Consider the following 16,540-nt stretch of genomic DNA (forward strand, 5'->3'; position numbering starts at 1 on the left):
GTGGAAGTGCTCAAGAGACTCAAACGAAGGGTCAATCGGGTCCAACCAGACATCGAAGCCGACTGGAAGCTGCACCACGACAACGCCCCGGCTCACACCGCCTTTCTTGTGAACAGCTACCTGACCAAGGCCGGCATCCCAACGCTTCCGCAGCCGCCCTACAGCCCAGATGTGGCCCCCCGGACTTCTTTTTGTTTTCTCTCCTGAAACGCCCGATGAAAGGCAAGATTTTGAGACGACAGAGGGGATCCAAGCAGCTTGCACCGCGCCTCTTAAGGCTATTCCGGAGAATGACTCCCGTGACGCCTTCAATGCTTGGAAATCGCGCTGGCAGCGCTGCATCGACGCAGAAGGAACCTATTTTGAAAGTTTTTAAAGAATTGTAACGATTGGCTTAATAATTTTTTTTTAAATCGACTCAGTCCTATTACTTTCCGGACAAACCCTGTATACACCTCACTCTGTGCAGCGTAACCTCGATGGACCACGACGCCCAGCATCATTGATGTTGAGTTCGACGCCCAGAAGTCAGCGAAGCTAAGTTGGTCAGAGTCCTAGTCTCAGATGACGTCCAATTCAAGGCGACCTCCAGGTAAGACGTCGGGCTTCCGAGTCCAGATCCTAAGAGGAGACATTTCAGAGACAGCCACAAGCAGGAACGAACACAGGACTTCAGCGTCCAGAGCCGAGCAGCGACCGGAACGTCAAGTCTGCAAGCCAGCGCCCAAAGAAAAGGGACATCTCCGGCGGGTTCTATCTAAGGACTTCGGCAGTCGACACCATGCTTCTTCTAGTGTAACAGTGCATCGTTAAAATAGTAATCTAGTTACAGTGCTTAACCTGTTCCTGTGTCTATGGACATCAGCAAGCTAAATGCACGTGTGTAAGCAAAAACGTCTTTTAACGTTCTTAAAGATTCTTTTGAGGAAAAAGGAAGCTAAATTTCTATTAACTACACATAGCCTTGCATTGGCATATTTATTTCTTTAAGTCTCAGCTATTAGCCTTCAGCTAATGAGACTACCGATCTATACCGAGACCCCTCAGGTCAAAGAGTTGATCGGCTATTAAATTCAGTCAATTATTCTGACAAACATCCCGAATCTCCAAAACAACATATCATTAACTCATCATCACCCTTTTTGTAATAAAATACAAAATCCAATGTTTCGTCTTCTGATGCGCACTTCATGAGTTATGAGTATGTTTCTAATTTAAGCAATTTAAATTAATCTCCTGTATGACAGAGTATTTTAATATAATTCCCCTTAGGGTACTGTTATAGGATTGTTATAATACGAAGGAACAACAAAATCAAACAGACTGCTTAACAAAAGCGAAAATAAAACCACAATAATAAATGCTTTAGTCTTTGCCGATAACATGCACTTGCTTTTTTAAAAATAAATAAATAAATGCATTAACCACCTTCCATAAAATAGTAAAATGCGACTATTAAACGTTACCTGATCACTCAATTCCTTCAGTTTATCGGAATGTCGGGCTTCTGCCTCTTGCAGCTTCTGCTCGAGCTCCTTTCGACCCTCAGCGTCCGCAGCTCCCTCTTGCTGAGCCTCCGCTGACTTCTTCTCATCCTCTGCGGCCTTTACTAGCTCCTCATACTGTAGTTTATACTTTCTTGCGATCTTCCTTATCTGAAACGGGGAAAAAAAAATACATTCCCTGTTTGTTTCAAATAATTACACATTTTTATACCCCTTAATACATTTGTTTCTTTGTATTTTTGTGATAGATTTGTCAACATTGTTCGGCTACTACTTTAACTGTGCCCGTCATCTTATCTTGAAAGATTAGTCTTAGAATCATTTTATACTAAGAGTAAACAACCTGGTTTAAATTCAGATAAAAGAGGTCTTTGACAAACAATGGGACATCATAATTTTATAGCAGCAGCATACCGTTGGAGTTGCAAATATGATTCGTGTCTAAAAGGCGTAAGTTCTTTCACAAAATTCGGATCATATTTATAGTGTCATATGAAAGCAAAGTAAACTGGATTCATTAGCTCTCTTGAGCTTAGTACATACAGAATTATTTCAACAAACTGCGAAATTATCATCTACAGGACTTGCACTTACCTATAAGTAGAAGATTCAACCCTGAAAATGAGGACAGCGCAATATACAACATGGCCAAAGTATAGCTGATATGTCAATAATCACGCAAATACTCATTTTATCTACCGCATTTACGCGAATCTAAGACCCTCTCAAATATAAGACACACCCCTAATGTTTGAAGGAATTTTTTTTAAAAAAATCCTCGAATGCATGATGAAAATGATTGACGAAAATAAAAAACCTACACTGTATTGATTTTAAATAAATAAAATAAAATAAGATAAAATAAATAAATAAATAAATAAATAAATAAATAAATAAATAAATAAATAAATAGATTACTAGACATGGGAAAACAAATAATGTTATGGGAAAACAAAGAAACATTGAACTTACTGCTGGAATTTAAGGTATACTCATGTGTATCCGCTGGTACTTTTTTTTCCTAATGCAATTACGGTACACTTGCTTGCGTCAGTTTTATGGCAATCCATTACCGGTATCATATTATTATATTATACCAGTATGTTTTGTGCCTCCAACTTCCTGATTTGCAGAGTTTTTAAACTCATTTTTTTATCAATTGTCGTGCTTCAAAACGTGTGACTCAATTGGGTCTGTGCTCTTTAAACGGAGGAAGACACTAGTCATGGTATGTGGGAGGGGAATGAACAATCTCCGCTATCTTAAATTCACAAGAATGATTCATCTCTTTCATTTACCACTCGTTTGCAGGCTAATTTTAAAGTTTTATTTATTTATTTCGCGTAAAATGCATGATTTTAGTTCTGCATTCTGTCCGTACACACAAAATACACATTCTTTACGGGATTAGCAATTTTTGGCAAAACTCCATCTAATCTGGCCTAAATTTGCATAACTCAATCGAAGACGCACCTTGATTTTGGAAGCAAAAAATTCAACAAGAAAGTACGTCTTAGAATCGCTTAAGTACGGTATTTTGTACAATATACGTTAAATGAAATCTGTTATTTATTTTTATTACTTCTCTAACAAAACTATAGTCGGGACGTTCTATTGGTCCCCAAACCGGCTTCCTTTGTACTCAAGCAGAAAATTTACCCTAAACGCCCTCAAAAATAACACTCCAAATAAGCCATAAACGGCACGTGTTCGGTCTCGAAGTAATACGTTGTTGCCATCGCTGAACTTTTATTATCGATGGATACATTATATAATAATAATAATAATAATAATAATAATAATAATAATAATAATAATAATAATAATAATAATAATAATAATAATTAGGTGAATTCTTTAAAGGAATTCAATATAATAGTATGGACAGGGGCGGTCAAGGACGGATTTCTGGGAGTGGCAAAGAAAGACTGTATTTTTTTCTCATCGGGCTTTTGCGGCACTGCCTTGCAAAGGGGGGGTTAAGGACAGGGGCGAACCACTGAACATGTTTGGTTCGTACAAGCGTTATCGTTATGGAAGTTACATAATATTAACAATATGCTATATTTAAGAGTAATATAAGCACATACAATGAAACTAATTATTGATTTCTTTTTTCTCTTCATTACAACGAATTCAAATTAAATGAAATATTTCAGTTTAACGCCCCAGAATTATGCCCTTCAAGCTAAAGGAGACGGAAGGAGGAGGATGCAATGAAAACAAAAGTAACGAAAAAACTAGATAAATCTGTCTTTCTGCGAAGATTACTGAAGAATCAGTAAGCAAGAGGGTGAAAATAGCAACATAGCTTTCTTTTTCAGCAGGTCAACTGGCAGGCCACCCTGAACTGGAAGGACATGTTGAATTATCCCTCCCATGTAACAAAGAAACACGCGGTTTCCTTCAATTGTGTTCCGCTTCCTTTGTAGCCGCCTGGGGACGGTTCGACCGATTTTACTATACCAATGTAGCCGCGTTCTCTGTTACTCCCACAAGACACTTTACATTTACATTTAATGAAATTCTGAGACCATTCCAAATGCTTTATCATAGTTAACAAGATTTCATTAGTTTCATGGCTCAAGAAGCCCAATGGTACTGCCTAAATAAAGTGCTTCCCAATCTGAGGGGTGGAGGAAGGAGGCGCAAGCTACTGACGAAATGAAGTAAAATACTTTCGGTTTATCGTCCCACAATTAGGACCTTTAGGCTAAGAGAAACTAATGATTAAGGCAAGTGAATGATGACAGAAGAATTGATGGAATGATACTGTGGAAGGAACACGGGAGTATCCCAAGAAAACCTACGGACATAATGTTCTTTCCTACGAACTTGACCGGGGATCGAACCAGAGGTAAGCGCTCTACCAGTGAGCCACCGTGCCCCTGCAAGCTACTGACAGAACTAAACTACGTTGGTAATTACAAACATTACGAAAGTCGTGACAGGGAGGCGCTAAATTAAATACTGTACAAACACAAAATAACTCTTGAGTAAGAACTGTGATTCCAGTTAGAACAAAAACAGACCACAGTACTATGCAGATTTGCTGGAAATAAATATTAATTGCTGAGATGATTATTGTAATTTAAGATTTAAGAATATAATGCTACACCTCAAATCGCAAAAGAGGTCAGATCAACGAGCGATAAAGGGGAAGGCACGAGGTATGTGGTGTTCATGAAAGGGGCCTGGAGTTTGCGGTACTCGCCCAAGGGCCGCGAGGTAAACAAGATTGGAAACCACTGACCTAATGTTTCTCGATTACAGTATTTTTTTAAGTGATTTTTGCACCTCCTTACCTAATGAAACATTAGCGAAACAACTACATGGTTTTATGCTTGTAGTTGGAAAAATGAAAAACTTTATAATCGTCCTCACATATCAGGTGAAGAAGGCATTCGAGAAAAACAAAAGCTGGTAATCGGAAATATCAAAAACTCAAGAGAAAGCTGATGAAAATATGTGTATAGATAAAAGGCATGTGCTCTAGAAGAAGAACTGAAAATGGAAACTATGGAAATGTGGTTGTCTTGAAGAATGTTGAAAATTAGACGAGTAAACAAGGTATCAAACGAAAGAGTATTAGAAATAATAGAAAAAAATATTAAAGAATATTTCGTAAAGAAGAAATGGGATAATTAAACGCATTATGAGACACAGAGAAATACGCTATAGGTGCTCTACAGGAAATGGCTAAAAGAAAAATACCCAAGAGGCAACGATTGAAATATACGGACCGAACAATACAACATGTAGAGAAGAAAAACTACATAAAAATGAATGGCTCAGGACATGAAAGAGTGGGAAGCTGTTCAAATCAATCGAAAGATGGCTGACCTGAGAGGAAGCATACTAAGCAAATCAAGGTTTACGGTTAAAGGTCGCGTACGATATATGGTGCCTTTTATTTTATTTTATTTTATTTTTTATTTTTTTTAATTCTTTCCTTAAACTAACAGAAATACAAAATGGTGAACGAAATGAAAAGTAGCTTTAATTGCAAAATGATACCAAATACGATTACTTTGAAATATGAACTGAACGGCACTCATATTTGTTTGTACAGGTATCAAAATAAAAGACTAAAACAATAGTTACATATGCAATCACCATGAAATTGATCACCTCAGTGGTTGTGTGCTTACTTGTAGTGTGAAGGGTCCCAGTTATCCTAGACCATGAGTTAGTTGTTGCTGCTTATTATAGTAGCCTCGGTCCAAAGACTTGCTCACAAAGGGAAGCCACCCCCTGTGTGCGCTTTCTTTTCATACTGCGCTGTTTGATTTATCTTTCCCTTGAAAACTAACTGATACAATAAACTGAACCCAAACTGTTACCAAATCTTTGTCAATGATCCTTTTTCTTTCCTTCTTTCCCTGAAACAGTGGCTTCCCGTTGTGAGCAAGTGGCTGTCTTTAGACTGAGGCTACTAGAAGTTTAGTGTCCCTTTTCAACACAAAAGCTATATCAACTGTGAACTTACAGTTTAGATGAAATCTGAATCGCTGAAATGCGATCAAATTTCGATGGTCTTCAACCTGGGGTCCCCGTGTACCGAAGTTGCGTGGGCTAGCTACTACATCAGCAGGACTTATACGAGTGTGATGTACAGTACAGTAACCGTACGTTTTCTTGTGGTTGCCCATTTTCTCCCACACACCCATTCCACCACTCTAATTAAACATCCGTCTCCGTTAGCCTAAAAGACATAATCGCGGGACATTATATTAGGAGTTAACAGCTGAATTATCTTACCTGAATTTCTTTACTTCTAACGTCAGTAAGTTGGGTCTCTTTCGCTGCTATCTCTTCTGCTAACTTAGACAATTCTTCGTTCTTCTTGGCTACCAAGTTCTTCATGGCATTCGATTCCTGCTGTACTTTGGTTGTTTGTTGCTGCTGTTTCAGAATTTCGTCCTGATATTTCTTCACCAACTCCACCTGGCCACTGAGCTGCTGCTCCAACTGCTCCTTCATCTGCTGAGTGCGGTTCTTCTCCTCCTGCAACCTATGGCTGTTCTCCTTCTCAGCAGTCAACTGTTTCTGCAGGTTGTCCCTTTCTTGTTGGAGCTTCTTGTAATCTTCGGGGCTTAAGCGGTTCGACCTCTCAATAAGAACATTAGCCCTATTTCGCCATCGAGTGGCTTCGCCTCGAAGCAGCTGGTTATCATAAGTCAAAGTGTCCACTTTCAAAGCCAGCTCACGGCTCTTTTCTTGAAGAGGACCAAGCTCCTCTTCCAACTTCTCCACGCGAATACGAAGTTCATTGGCTTCTGTAAAGAACTGATCACGCTCTTCTCGCAAAACACGATTACTATCAGTCAGAGCATTCAGTGTCTCCACCTGAAATTAGAAACAAGACCTTACTGAATTTTGCGACAAATAAATTAACGTAGGGCTGATTCTAGTGAAATATGCTCAGTCGTCCTTCATTTGATTCCCTTTTCGATCAACTGCGTTTATTACATTATTTGTGCCTAATGAAAACGATTAATAGTTTTGATTGTGCATAACTTAGGAATAGGACGCCTCACGTCATAATATTTCGCATGTTTTTATATAAGGTCAAGGTAAATCTGATCACAATCGACTAAGTTCCGTTTAAGTTTTGTTCTCGAAACTCTGATTCGAAACCTGATTACCTGTAACTGGGAAAACAAAATGTTTCACAAGCTTATAAACAGCACGTCAATGTCGACCACGATCCCAAATTTGATCCCGACCGGGTGACATCGGAGTGTGTTTTAATTATTTCTTTTATTATTTATTTGTTGCTTGTTTTCGAAAACGGTGCTCAAAATATGACAGCCTAATTCGGAAACAAAAATCCCGTAGAAAATATTTCGTACTCATACAGCAGATCAACGTTAGGCCACGTTTGATTCCAATCAGACGCGTTCAGTTGAAGTCGTACAGTATATAGCATCCTTCCTATTTCACGGAAAAATCAAATGCAGAACGAAAATAAATAAATAACAATGAATAGTTATTTAAGGATATGAATTTATGCGTATTATTACTTTGTAAACATACTTTCTTATTTATATCGTCTAATATTTAATGTTACATTAATTATATTGTTTCAATACCTCCAGACACCTTTGTAAGTAGATCATGGCAACTCACGTGCAATTCATCTCGCTTCCTAGAATTTTACTCAAGCTGTCAGGGAACAGTACAGTTAATAAAACATTAAATATCAGATACAATAAATTTTAAAAAAAAAAGGTACGTTTACAAATTATAATGACCGAACTTATATAAAGAGAACCCCTACAATAATTTCTGTAATTTCTAGAATTCACACTGTTCACTCTAATAAGAGATTATCATTAATATTTTAGTATTTATTAAGTCTTAAAATTGGAGGGAAAAAGGGAGGAAAAAAACTAGGTCTGTGTTTGTGTCTGCAATGATATCTGCTTAGCTTTAAAACTGTTCCTATAGTAAACTTTTAATCCTCGCACTACCTAAGTATTTTTTTGTAACGCAGACTTACCAAGAAGTGGGGTTATTTTGTACCCACCTGTTAAAATTAAATATATCTCGCAAAAGAAACAAATTCCAAACTCTCTCAAAAATCGACAGAGAGGACTGTACACGAAAGTGAACAATACACGAAATAAGATTAATAGGTATTTATTATACAGCCATTAGGAGTGACACTTTAAATATCAGTCACATCTCCTAGAAACGGAGAAGGGGGGAGTACTTTGTGCCTAGCAACTTAAAACAGCAAATTTAGGAGACACATTAATCCAGTAACTGAACAATATACGGCATAAGGTTAACTGCCAAATTCAGAAAAGGCGACATACAACTACTTATTATACTGCCATGTCAGTCACATCTACCAACGGAAGGATACTTTGTGACTAGCAACTTAAAATAGCAAACTTAGGAGATACACTAACTTTAATCTGCACCACCATAAGGTACACTCATGTCCAAAATTATTGTCGCATGTCAATAATTATGTTTTTGTAGGAATGTAATTTGATAACGAATTCTCCCGGTATTTGTTATAATGTTAGTATGTGTATAATCGACAAAGACACGTATGTTGAAAATTTCATGTCAAAAGAGCAGTAAATAAGAACAATAAAACGAAAATAAAACTTTCTTGTCGATTTAGCAACTTTTTGTTTTAGTCATTCTAATTTTCATGTTTATTATTCTTTTCCTTTATACATTTTCTCGATTATACACATAGTATCAGTATTAAAAGTATCCTGCAAAATCATTATCAAATTATATTCTGACAAGAAGACAATTATAGATATGCGACAATCATTTTGGACATGAGTGTACATGCTTCAGCTAAACATATTGAGCAATAACTTTATTTCTACAATTTTAAAGAAACAATTAGTAGAGTAATCATAAAAAAAAAACACACTATGATGGGCACAAAGTACCCCCTCCCAAACGTTGGTAGTGCGAGGGTTAATCTTAGATCAACTACGGAGTTCATCATTTATAACACTTCCCCCTCTCCTTCATTTTCCCTTAAGATAGGTATTACGAATTAGACTGAAACCTTGCAGATGATTACTCATAATATTTGTCTTCAAGAACATGGAAGTGTCCCTTACATTAATAAAAGCAAAATAATTTACGTACTGTCTGTATGTTTTCCTTTCTTTCCGACACTTGTAAGAATTCCTAGTATTTTTCAACTCCACTTTTTCTTGAAGAAAAAAAAAGCCCCAAATTTGTTACCTACATCTTGAATTTTTCAGTCCCATGTCCTGAATTCGTCAATGCTCACACACTGCAAAATCATTTACACTAAATTGTTAACGAATTATTTACTATATTCATGCACTTACTCTTTCAAAACTTTGGATTTTAAAAATGAAAAGTCTTACTATGTACGGTACAGCGTGTTAATTAAATTCAAATCGAATGTGTGTGATTCGAGTTTAATTACACGCTCTTCGTTACAAAATAAGACTTTCACATTAAAATTTGGTAGTTTGGAGTGAATCAGTATATAATTCATTAACAACTCGGTGATTTTGCAGTGTGTGAGTATTGAAGAATTCAGAACATGTAGAATAAAAATTTAAGATAATAGGCAATGAATTTGATCCTTCGTTCTTCACGGAAAACTGAACTTAACACGTATCAGGAATTCTTATAGGGATCGAAGTTATTATCCTTTGAAATAAGAAAAACACATGTACGATACTTTCATTTCTTTCTTACATTCTTTAAGTAGTTATCATTGCTAATATCAAGAATAAGGGAAATCCTATTTCAGGACAGACACACACTAAATATCATAACATTTCAAATTTTGCTTGACCCTTTCAAAATAATTAGTATATAATAGAAATAGGGGCTCTTGAAGGAAGTCACACGGATAAAAATTACCATTTTAACATTACAAGCTAAGGAAAGAAAAGTTAATAATTAGTGCATTATGTTTTCTTGCTTTACTTTGCACCTATAAGGTTTACTGATGTAACTTCTGTCACGAGTCGCCACTGAATAAAGATTGGAAAACTTATCGCTATATTTATCATAAACCTATTCCTCTCTTTCAAGACAATATTTGTTATGAATCCTGACTCAACTTTACCTTTCTTAGAAGTTCAGCATGTTTAGTAGCTGTTAATACTGAGACATCAGATTTCTCTCTCTCATCTTCAAGGCACTTCTTAGCATCTTCGACTTGTTTCTTCATGAATTCTTGGTTGGCCTTCAGCCGTGCATTCTCTGCTTGTAAAATGTCGAATTTACTCAAAGCAATGTTCTTCTCCTGTCGTAGATACTTAATGATCTGCATCAGCTGTTCAGATGTCTTCCCTTCCTCTTCATGAGCTGTAGTCTGTGAAGAGTCGGCCGATGGGGTCGCTTCCATCGAAGCCATTCGATTACTCATAGATTCCAATTGGTCATGTAAGACGGAATTCTGCTCCGTCAGGTCCTTCACTTGCTGCTTCATGTCCTCAACCTCTCTCGTCAGGTGCTGCTCTTGCGTCTCCCAGTGAGCTTTTGCTACTTCGAATGCTGATTCGATGTTCTCCTTAGCCATCTTCAGCTCTGCTATCTCGTCGCTTCTCTTGATCATCTCCTCCTTGATGGCAGACAAAGCCTGGATGTCCCCTGAATGCAAGACCACTTCGTGCGCGTACTTGTCCTCTGCTGCACGCATTCTATCGCTGGCTTCAGCTAAATCAGTCTGTGCCACCGCTAAATCTCTTTTTGCTTCTGACAACTGCTCCTGAAGGCTCTGCAATTCAGATTTCGCGTCTGACAATTGCCTTTCCAATTCGGCCATCAGTTTCTCAGTTTCCGACCGGAAAGATTGATGCTCCTGTTCACGAGACTTCAACTGACTCTCCAGTCTAGTTCGTGCTTCTTCCGCGGCCTTCAACCTATGAGTAAGCACAAGCATTTACCATTATTATTTAATGATTGTACAATTCTATATTCTCTATTTTCTAAGGATATAGTTTAGAACTATATACATTTAACAATTACAAATTATTATATAGTAAGGTATAAGTCGGTTTACAAGTAGCAGTCATTCAGTTCTCAATTGAGTAGGGCAAAACAAATCTATCAACAGATGCATATTTATAACAATTTGTACACGCATTCTTTTTATTTAATGCATTGATTAGGATTAGGAATTAGATTTCTGACCTGTCGGCATCTAAGGCTATTTAGCCCGTCACGTATATGAGGGATGACCTCCATCGGCGAGCACACTGTCCGATGAAACCGGACAAGGATTAACCAAGGATTAAGGAAGGAAGCGGCCTGGGACCATTATATAAGGTACCATCCCGGCATTCCGCCTGGTGTGAATGAGGTAAACCCAGGAAAAACCTCACAAGATAGCTGGCCTGAAAAAGCAGTTGTACTTTTTTCGACTGGGTCCCCACCGGGAATCGAACCCAGGACCGCTATTTATTGCATCGAATAATATATTAGCTGTATTACTTCGCTGTTCTCTGACACTATTCTCAGGAAATTGGGCAAGTCACTGGAGATTTCTATCATGTACGGTATACTATATCATCATTTTACTCTATCATCTGCCAATGATATAAGCTGCGATTATACTGGTTTATAATTTTGTAACTAACTCAACAGTCTTCTTGGCTGTTGTATCTGTAGATGATGTGCTCTTCCTCTTGCTAGACCGTTTATGGGATAAAAATTCCACAGAGTAACGTTAACCCTATGTGGAAGCTGTGTAACAGATCTAAGCGTGACCGATGGCAGTAAACATCTGAGGGAACAGCCTTGTCTTTAAATGACGTCACAAAATAAATAGTTTGTTGTTTGTTTCTTTAAATTATATTTCATCTATTTCTAAAATCACAATGGAAACAAGACGTTTTCAAACACGAAACTGTTTATACTTCTATAAACTCAGATTTCTACATTAGTGATATGTCTATTATTATTATTATTTCCAGCCCTTAACCCTGTGACTACTCCTGTTTTCTAAAGGTTTTCGTTCCTTTCTGGCCAGTTTTCAACTGGTATAGTCGTACTTTTCTCGAAGTACGCCGAAGTGTTTTAACTTGATTGTTAACACTTATATATCTTTGGCTGGTAGGGCTAGTTAACACTGAAGGCAGTTAATCATCCGATTATGTGACTAAATGTTGAATGAAATGTATTGCAATAGAGCTTTCATGGACTGAAGAGAGACATTTCATTGCTGTCCATCTTCTGAAACCTATCACCAAGGCTTATTGTTTATGAAGCTAATGAAATTATAGAACAAAAGAATTTAACTTTTGTTGTACGAAGAAGTAAACAGTGACAAGTAATTTCTAAAGGTTACTCTATTGGCCACAACGAAGCTACGTGTAACTAATGGACGCTGATTTGCTGTTTCACTCATTCAGCATAGCTACAGCAAAGCTACTATAGATATGCCACATTGACTTGATCCCTAGTCTTCCGTTGCAAGCGCTGCTATCGGCTGAAGGAATTCCACTCGCTTTCTCTCGCTTAGCAACAGCTGAACCATTATTGCCTCAGCTCGTGGGTGTGTGAGGGTGTGAGCGTTAGTTCGCATTTTTGCCACGGCTCAAGACATTTTGGCAGCACAATAACTGATACACGCTGATTAGCTGCTGAGTTCCCACGTACTCAGCACGGCCACAATAAAGCTACATGTAACTAACGCACGCTGATTAGCTGCTGAATTCTCATGTTCTCAGCATGGCCATATCAACTAACTAATGCATGCTGATTTGCTGCTAAGTTCCGAAGTACTACGTTAACTAATTCACGCTCATTGGCTTATGAGTTTCCACGTACTCTCACGCATGTACTCTTATACAAAATAGTTCATTACCAATACAACTCTACTGTAAATCTACTGTAAAATAATCATATAAAACTAACACACTATAGAAAAAGACAATGTCATGGTAGAAATTACGTAATACCAAACTAATATTGCAACCAAGTATATACTTAATGAAAAGTGAAATCCCCTTAACGGACTGGTAGATCTTTTTGTTCCGGCATACATATATGTATTATTACGGAACAGAACTCTCAGTTTTACGGACATGAACAGTCTTCTTGCCGGAGGAATAGTAAATCTCATCGACAACAAAGCAGAAATATATAATTTTTTATGTTACAAAAGATATGGATTCGTGTTGGAATAAAACTGGCCGTTTTGACTGCATTGGATATATGGATACAAACACAGGCATTGAAGGAGTGGGAGACTTCGACTCCGTAGCATTTAGTAACTATAATGGAAATAGGGCTTCTAGGAAAAAAAAAAAAAAACTAACTGCACTGGAAAAAACACAGGAAGTACTACACTTAACCAGAAGAGGAAAAACATTATACTGTATAGGGTGAGCACAAAAACAGTCTATGATTTCAAAATGTCATACAGTACAATTAATAGTTATAGGAAAATTTTAAAGAAATTTTGTTGGAAGATAAGTTAATTCAAAATATTTTCATATTCTTCTTTTTAAAATCGCTAGTTCAGTCTTAGGCTGCTAGAGAGCAGTGGTATCGAAAATTGAGTTTACCGATATGAAAACATATGAAATAACGTTTTGCAGTGCGTTAACTTCTAAATTATTTAACGTATTTGGGTCGAGTTGTTTCATCTTAAAGATCTGAAACTTTTTGGGAGTGTACAAATTTAAGTTAAGGGTACAAAATTTAAATATTCTTCTGTCCGTACGATCAAGCGACGATTTAAGCCCCCGAATCACTGACAGTTTAAGCAAAAAATGGGGGACAGTAATTAGACAATATACGCAGTATTGACACAACAAAAACATTAACGTGAGTTAGTATCCTTCGCTCTTTCTGCCATTTCAGAGCGTGCTGCGCTACCACTTGACGCTTGACCGCCAAAATAGATTTTTTTTTTCTATACCACGGTAAATCCGTTACTTTATATTTCTTTTTCGCTTTTTCTCCATGAACAAGGTTTTAAACGAGCCGAAAGTTTGGAAGTGTCAGATATTTTCAGCAATCAGAATTACATGTATAATAATAATAATAATAATAGTAAGTTCAAAGGCACTTACTTTTTCTCCATGTCTTCCTGATATGTTTTGGTCGTTTCATTGACATCTTTCAACTGGCGTTCAATGTCTTCCGCCATCACAGAATACTGTTTCGCGTGCTCCTTCGCAGCCGTCAGCTGAGACTGTAAAGCTTTCACTTCGGCTTTCTTTTCCTCCAATTTTAGCTGTAGATCTTTCACTTGGTTCATTTCATCACGTCTTCCTGTTAAGAAAATAACAACGCATGAAAATATTTTATAGCAGGAAATTTTTAACAAAAACTAAATCAAATACCAGGATTTGTCGTAAGTTTTGCAATAGTGTCATGCGTGTACCGTTTGGGTCGTGTTGTCACACACCAAAAGTAGTTTGTGCTCTGAAAAGTGCAATTTAGCAGCAGTAATGACGATGGTGTAACGAACTCGGAAATTTAATAAATTTCGGCCGGGTTGCTCGGAACTTGCTTCAGGTTGGCTACAAAAATTACGAGAAAGAATTTCCTAACTTCTTGGTTTTGCAGAACATTTTTAAAAAAATTTCCCTGATATCTAGTCATACAGACTTTTCCATTGATGGAAAAACAAGACCCAGAAAACTGACAACGATTATAATGTAATATAGCAATCTGGGAGATAGCCCCTAGAAAATTTTCTTCGGCCGCCTATGACTACAACACCTCGTCACTTTCGATCCTGCATCTACTGTTTGAACAACCACGCTAAACCAACAGTAAAAAAAAAAAAAAAAAAAAAAAAAAGCAATAATTTTCTCAGAAAGCTGTTACTATGTGTGCGCTGAAAATAAATTGATTACTGCATCGTTGATCCAAGTGCATTTTGTGGATGATTCACCAATATATTCCACTGCACAAACGAAAAGCAAAAGTTACTACGCACAGCTGCAGAACTTGCGTTTATTGCACCTCGTTAGTAGAAAACGAATTTACGTTCTAAATTCGAAGTTACCAAATAAAGCCAAGCACTCAACCACATATGAAGCAAGTCTTAAAATTTTCATCTTTGAATGTAATTAAATTTTTTATTTAACAAATCGAAATTCCCTAATTTCTCAAAATTCCTTGACAATTCCCAGTTTTCAAGATTTATCGCCACTCTGCTCCTTGATCAGCAGAGGTCGAATAGGCCGAAAATAGTGGATTCCGATGTGGCGCACCACCAGGCCATAGAGAATTCCGACAACAAACTCTCGGAGCTTATCAGGTGAGTTTGATGTCTCACAAGCTAGTGTGTATCATCATCGTGACGTTCCGCAGCACAGAGGCGAGTACAATAACGTGGAACGAAACATTAATATTTTTCTGAAATCGTAACATAAGTAATTAGTGGTTTAAAGGAGTAGATGCACAAACCTACCGCCAAACACTAGTCATCCGACGAGACGATAATCCTCTGCGTCTCGTAGAACTATAGGAGGAAATTCACTACAAGTTCGTTCGAATCGTAAAATCATTAATGCTCAATTATACTGCAAAGACTTGGAGCGGACGTATGTCATTGTGTGCCAAAAACACCCTGCAATGAACAGAAAGCGAACCTTTCTGCAGCACAAGACAACGCAAAACCTCGTATCTCTTGTACGAACTGGAATAAACTTCTGAAACTTCCGAAACTTCTGATGCCACATTCAACATATTGTGCATACGTCGCATTCTCGGATTATTGCTTATCCTGATTAATGGTTCACTTCCTGCACTCATGATACTTCGTTAGCCAAGAGAAGGAGCACGCTGTAATGTAAGAACTGGTATCGCGTGTGATCGAACCATGGCTTCAGAAGGTGCTTCAAGATGGCCTCTTGAGTGCTAAGAACGTTTTGCTGTATCTGACACATAAAGCGATTTACGTGATAAAAATATTGCAATAAATTTTTCGCTTACCTTGTATTTTTTTTTTTTTTTCTCAATATAAAAATACGTTCTTTTATTGCTTCTTCCACTAATGTAAATTGTGTAGCACTTTTAGTGAAAAAGAAACGTAAACAAGTGTAAACATGCTATATTATTAGGTTTTTTAAGTTTTAAAATCAATGAAAAAGAAACAGACTAGGCAATGCAAAGATAAAGAAGATATTAAATCTGCTAGCGACAGCGTTTCATTCAAGAAGCCTGATTATAATTACGTAGAAGATTCCATTTTATTTATTAGACCATTCTAGTACTAAGCTCTGTCGAAGGCTAGCAGCACATGTAGCGAAAATCATAAGATGAAATTGCAGAGTTGAATATAACATTGCCTGTGGGTTGCTCGTGGAGCACTATTTGATGTTAAATTTCAGAAAGCACACTGTTTGCTTATACATGTAATCCTCTTGAACCACGACTAATTCATGCGGGAAAAAAGAATATCTTCAGTACTTAAAGTCGAAGTAAGATTAGTACGTCTATTATCCTCTTCTAAGAATTTCTGTGAAGAATAAAATGTTCTGTGTACAGTTTATCAATTTTCGGAAGAGGTTAATAGGCTAACTAATCTACTTAATTTCGAT

The 16,540-nt window shown here is 37.2% G+C and overlaps 1 protein-coding gene across 6 annotated transcripts in view; it reads right to left on the bottom strand.

Moving 5' to 3' along the window:
* The window catches only part of Mgtor (nuclear basket protein megator), a 139,129-nt gene that overhangs the window by 64,766 nt on the left and 57,823 nt on the right, over positions 1-16,540 (bottom strand). For all 6 annotated transcript variants that reach the window (XR_014129185.1, XR_014129184.1, XM_081746301.1 and 3 more), the window contains exons 16-19: positions 14,057-14,258; positions 10,099-10,897; positions 6,267-6,854; positions 1,467-1,655 (exon numbers count right to left, since the gene is read on the bottom strand). Coding sequence is in view for 4 of the 6 variants with exons in the window: in XM_081746301.1 (XP_081602427.1) it covers positions 1,467-1,655; positions 6,267-6,854; positions 10,099-10,897; positions 14,057-14,258 (1,778 nt within the window). In the remaining 2 variants the exon portion in view is untranslated. The remainder of the gene's footprint in view (positions 1-1,466; positions 1,656-6,266; positions 6,855-10,098; positions 10,898-14,056; positions 14,259-16,540) is intronic.

The sequence above is a fragment of the Thermobia domestica genome, chromosome 18 (assembly GCF_964235325.1).
Source record: "Thermobia domestica chromosome 18, izTheDome1.hap1.1, whole genome shotgun sequence".
Taxonomy (NCBI): Eukaryota; Metazoa; Arthropoda; class Insecta; order Zygentoma; family Lepismatidae; genus Thermobia; species Thermobia domestica.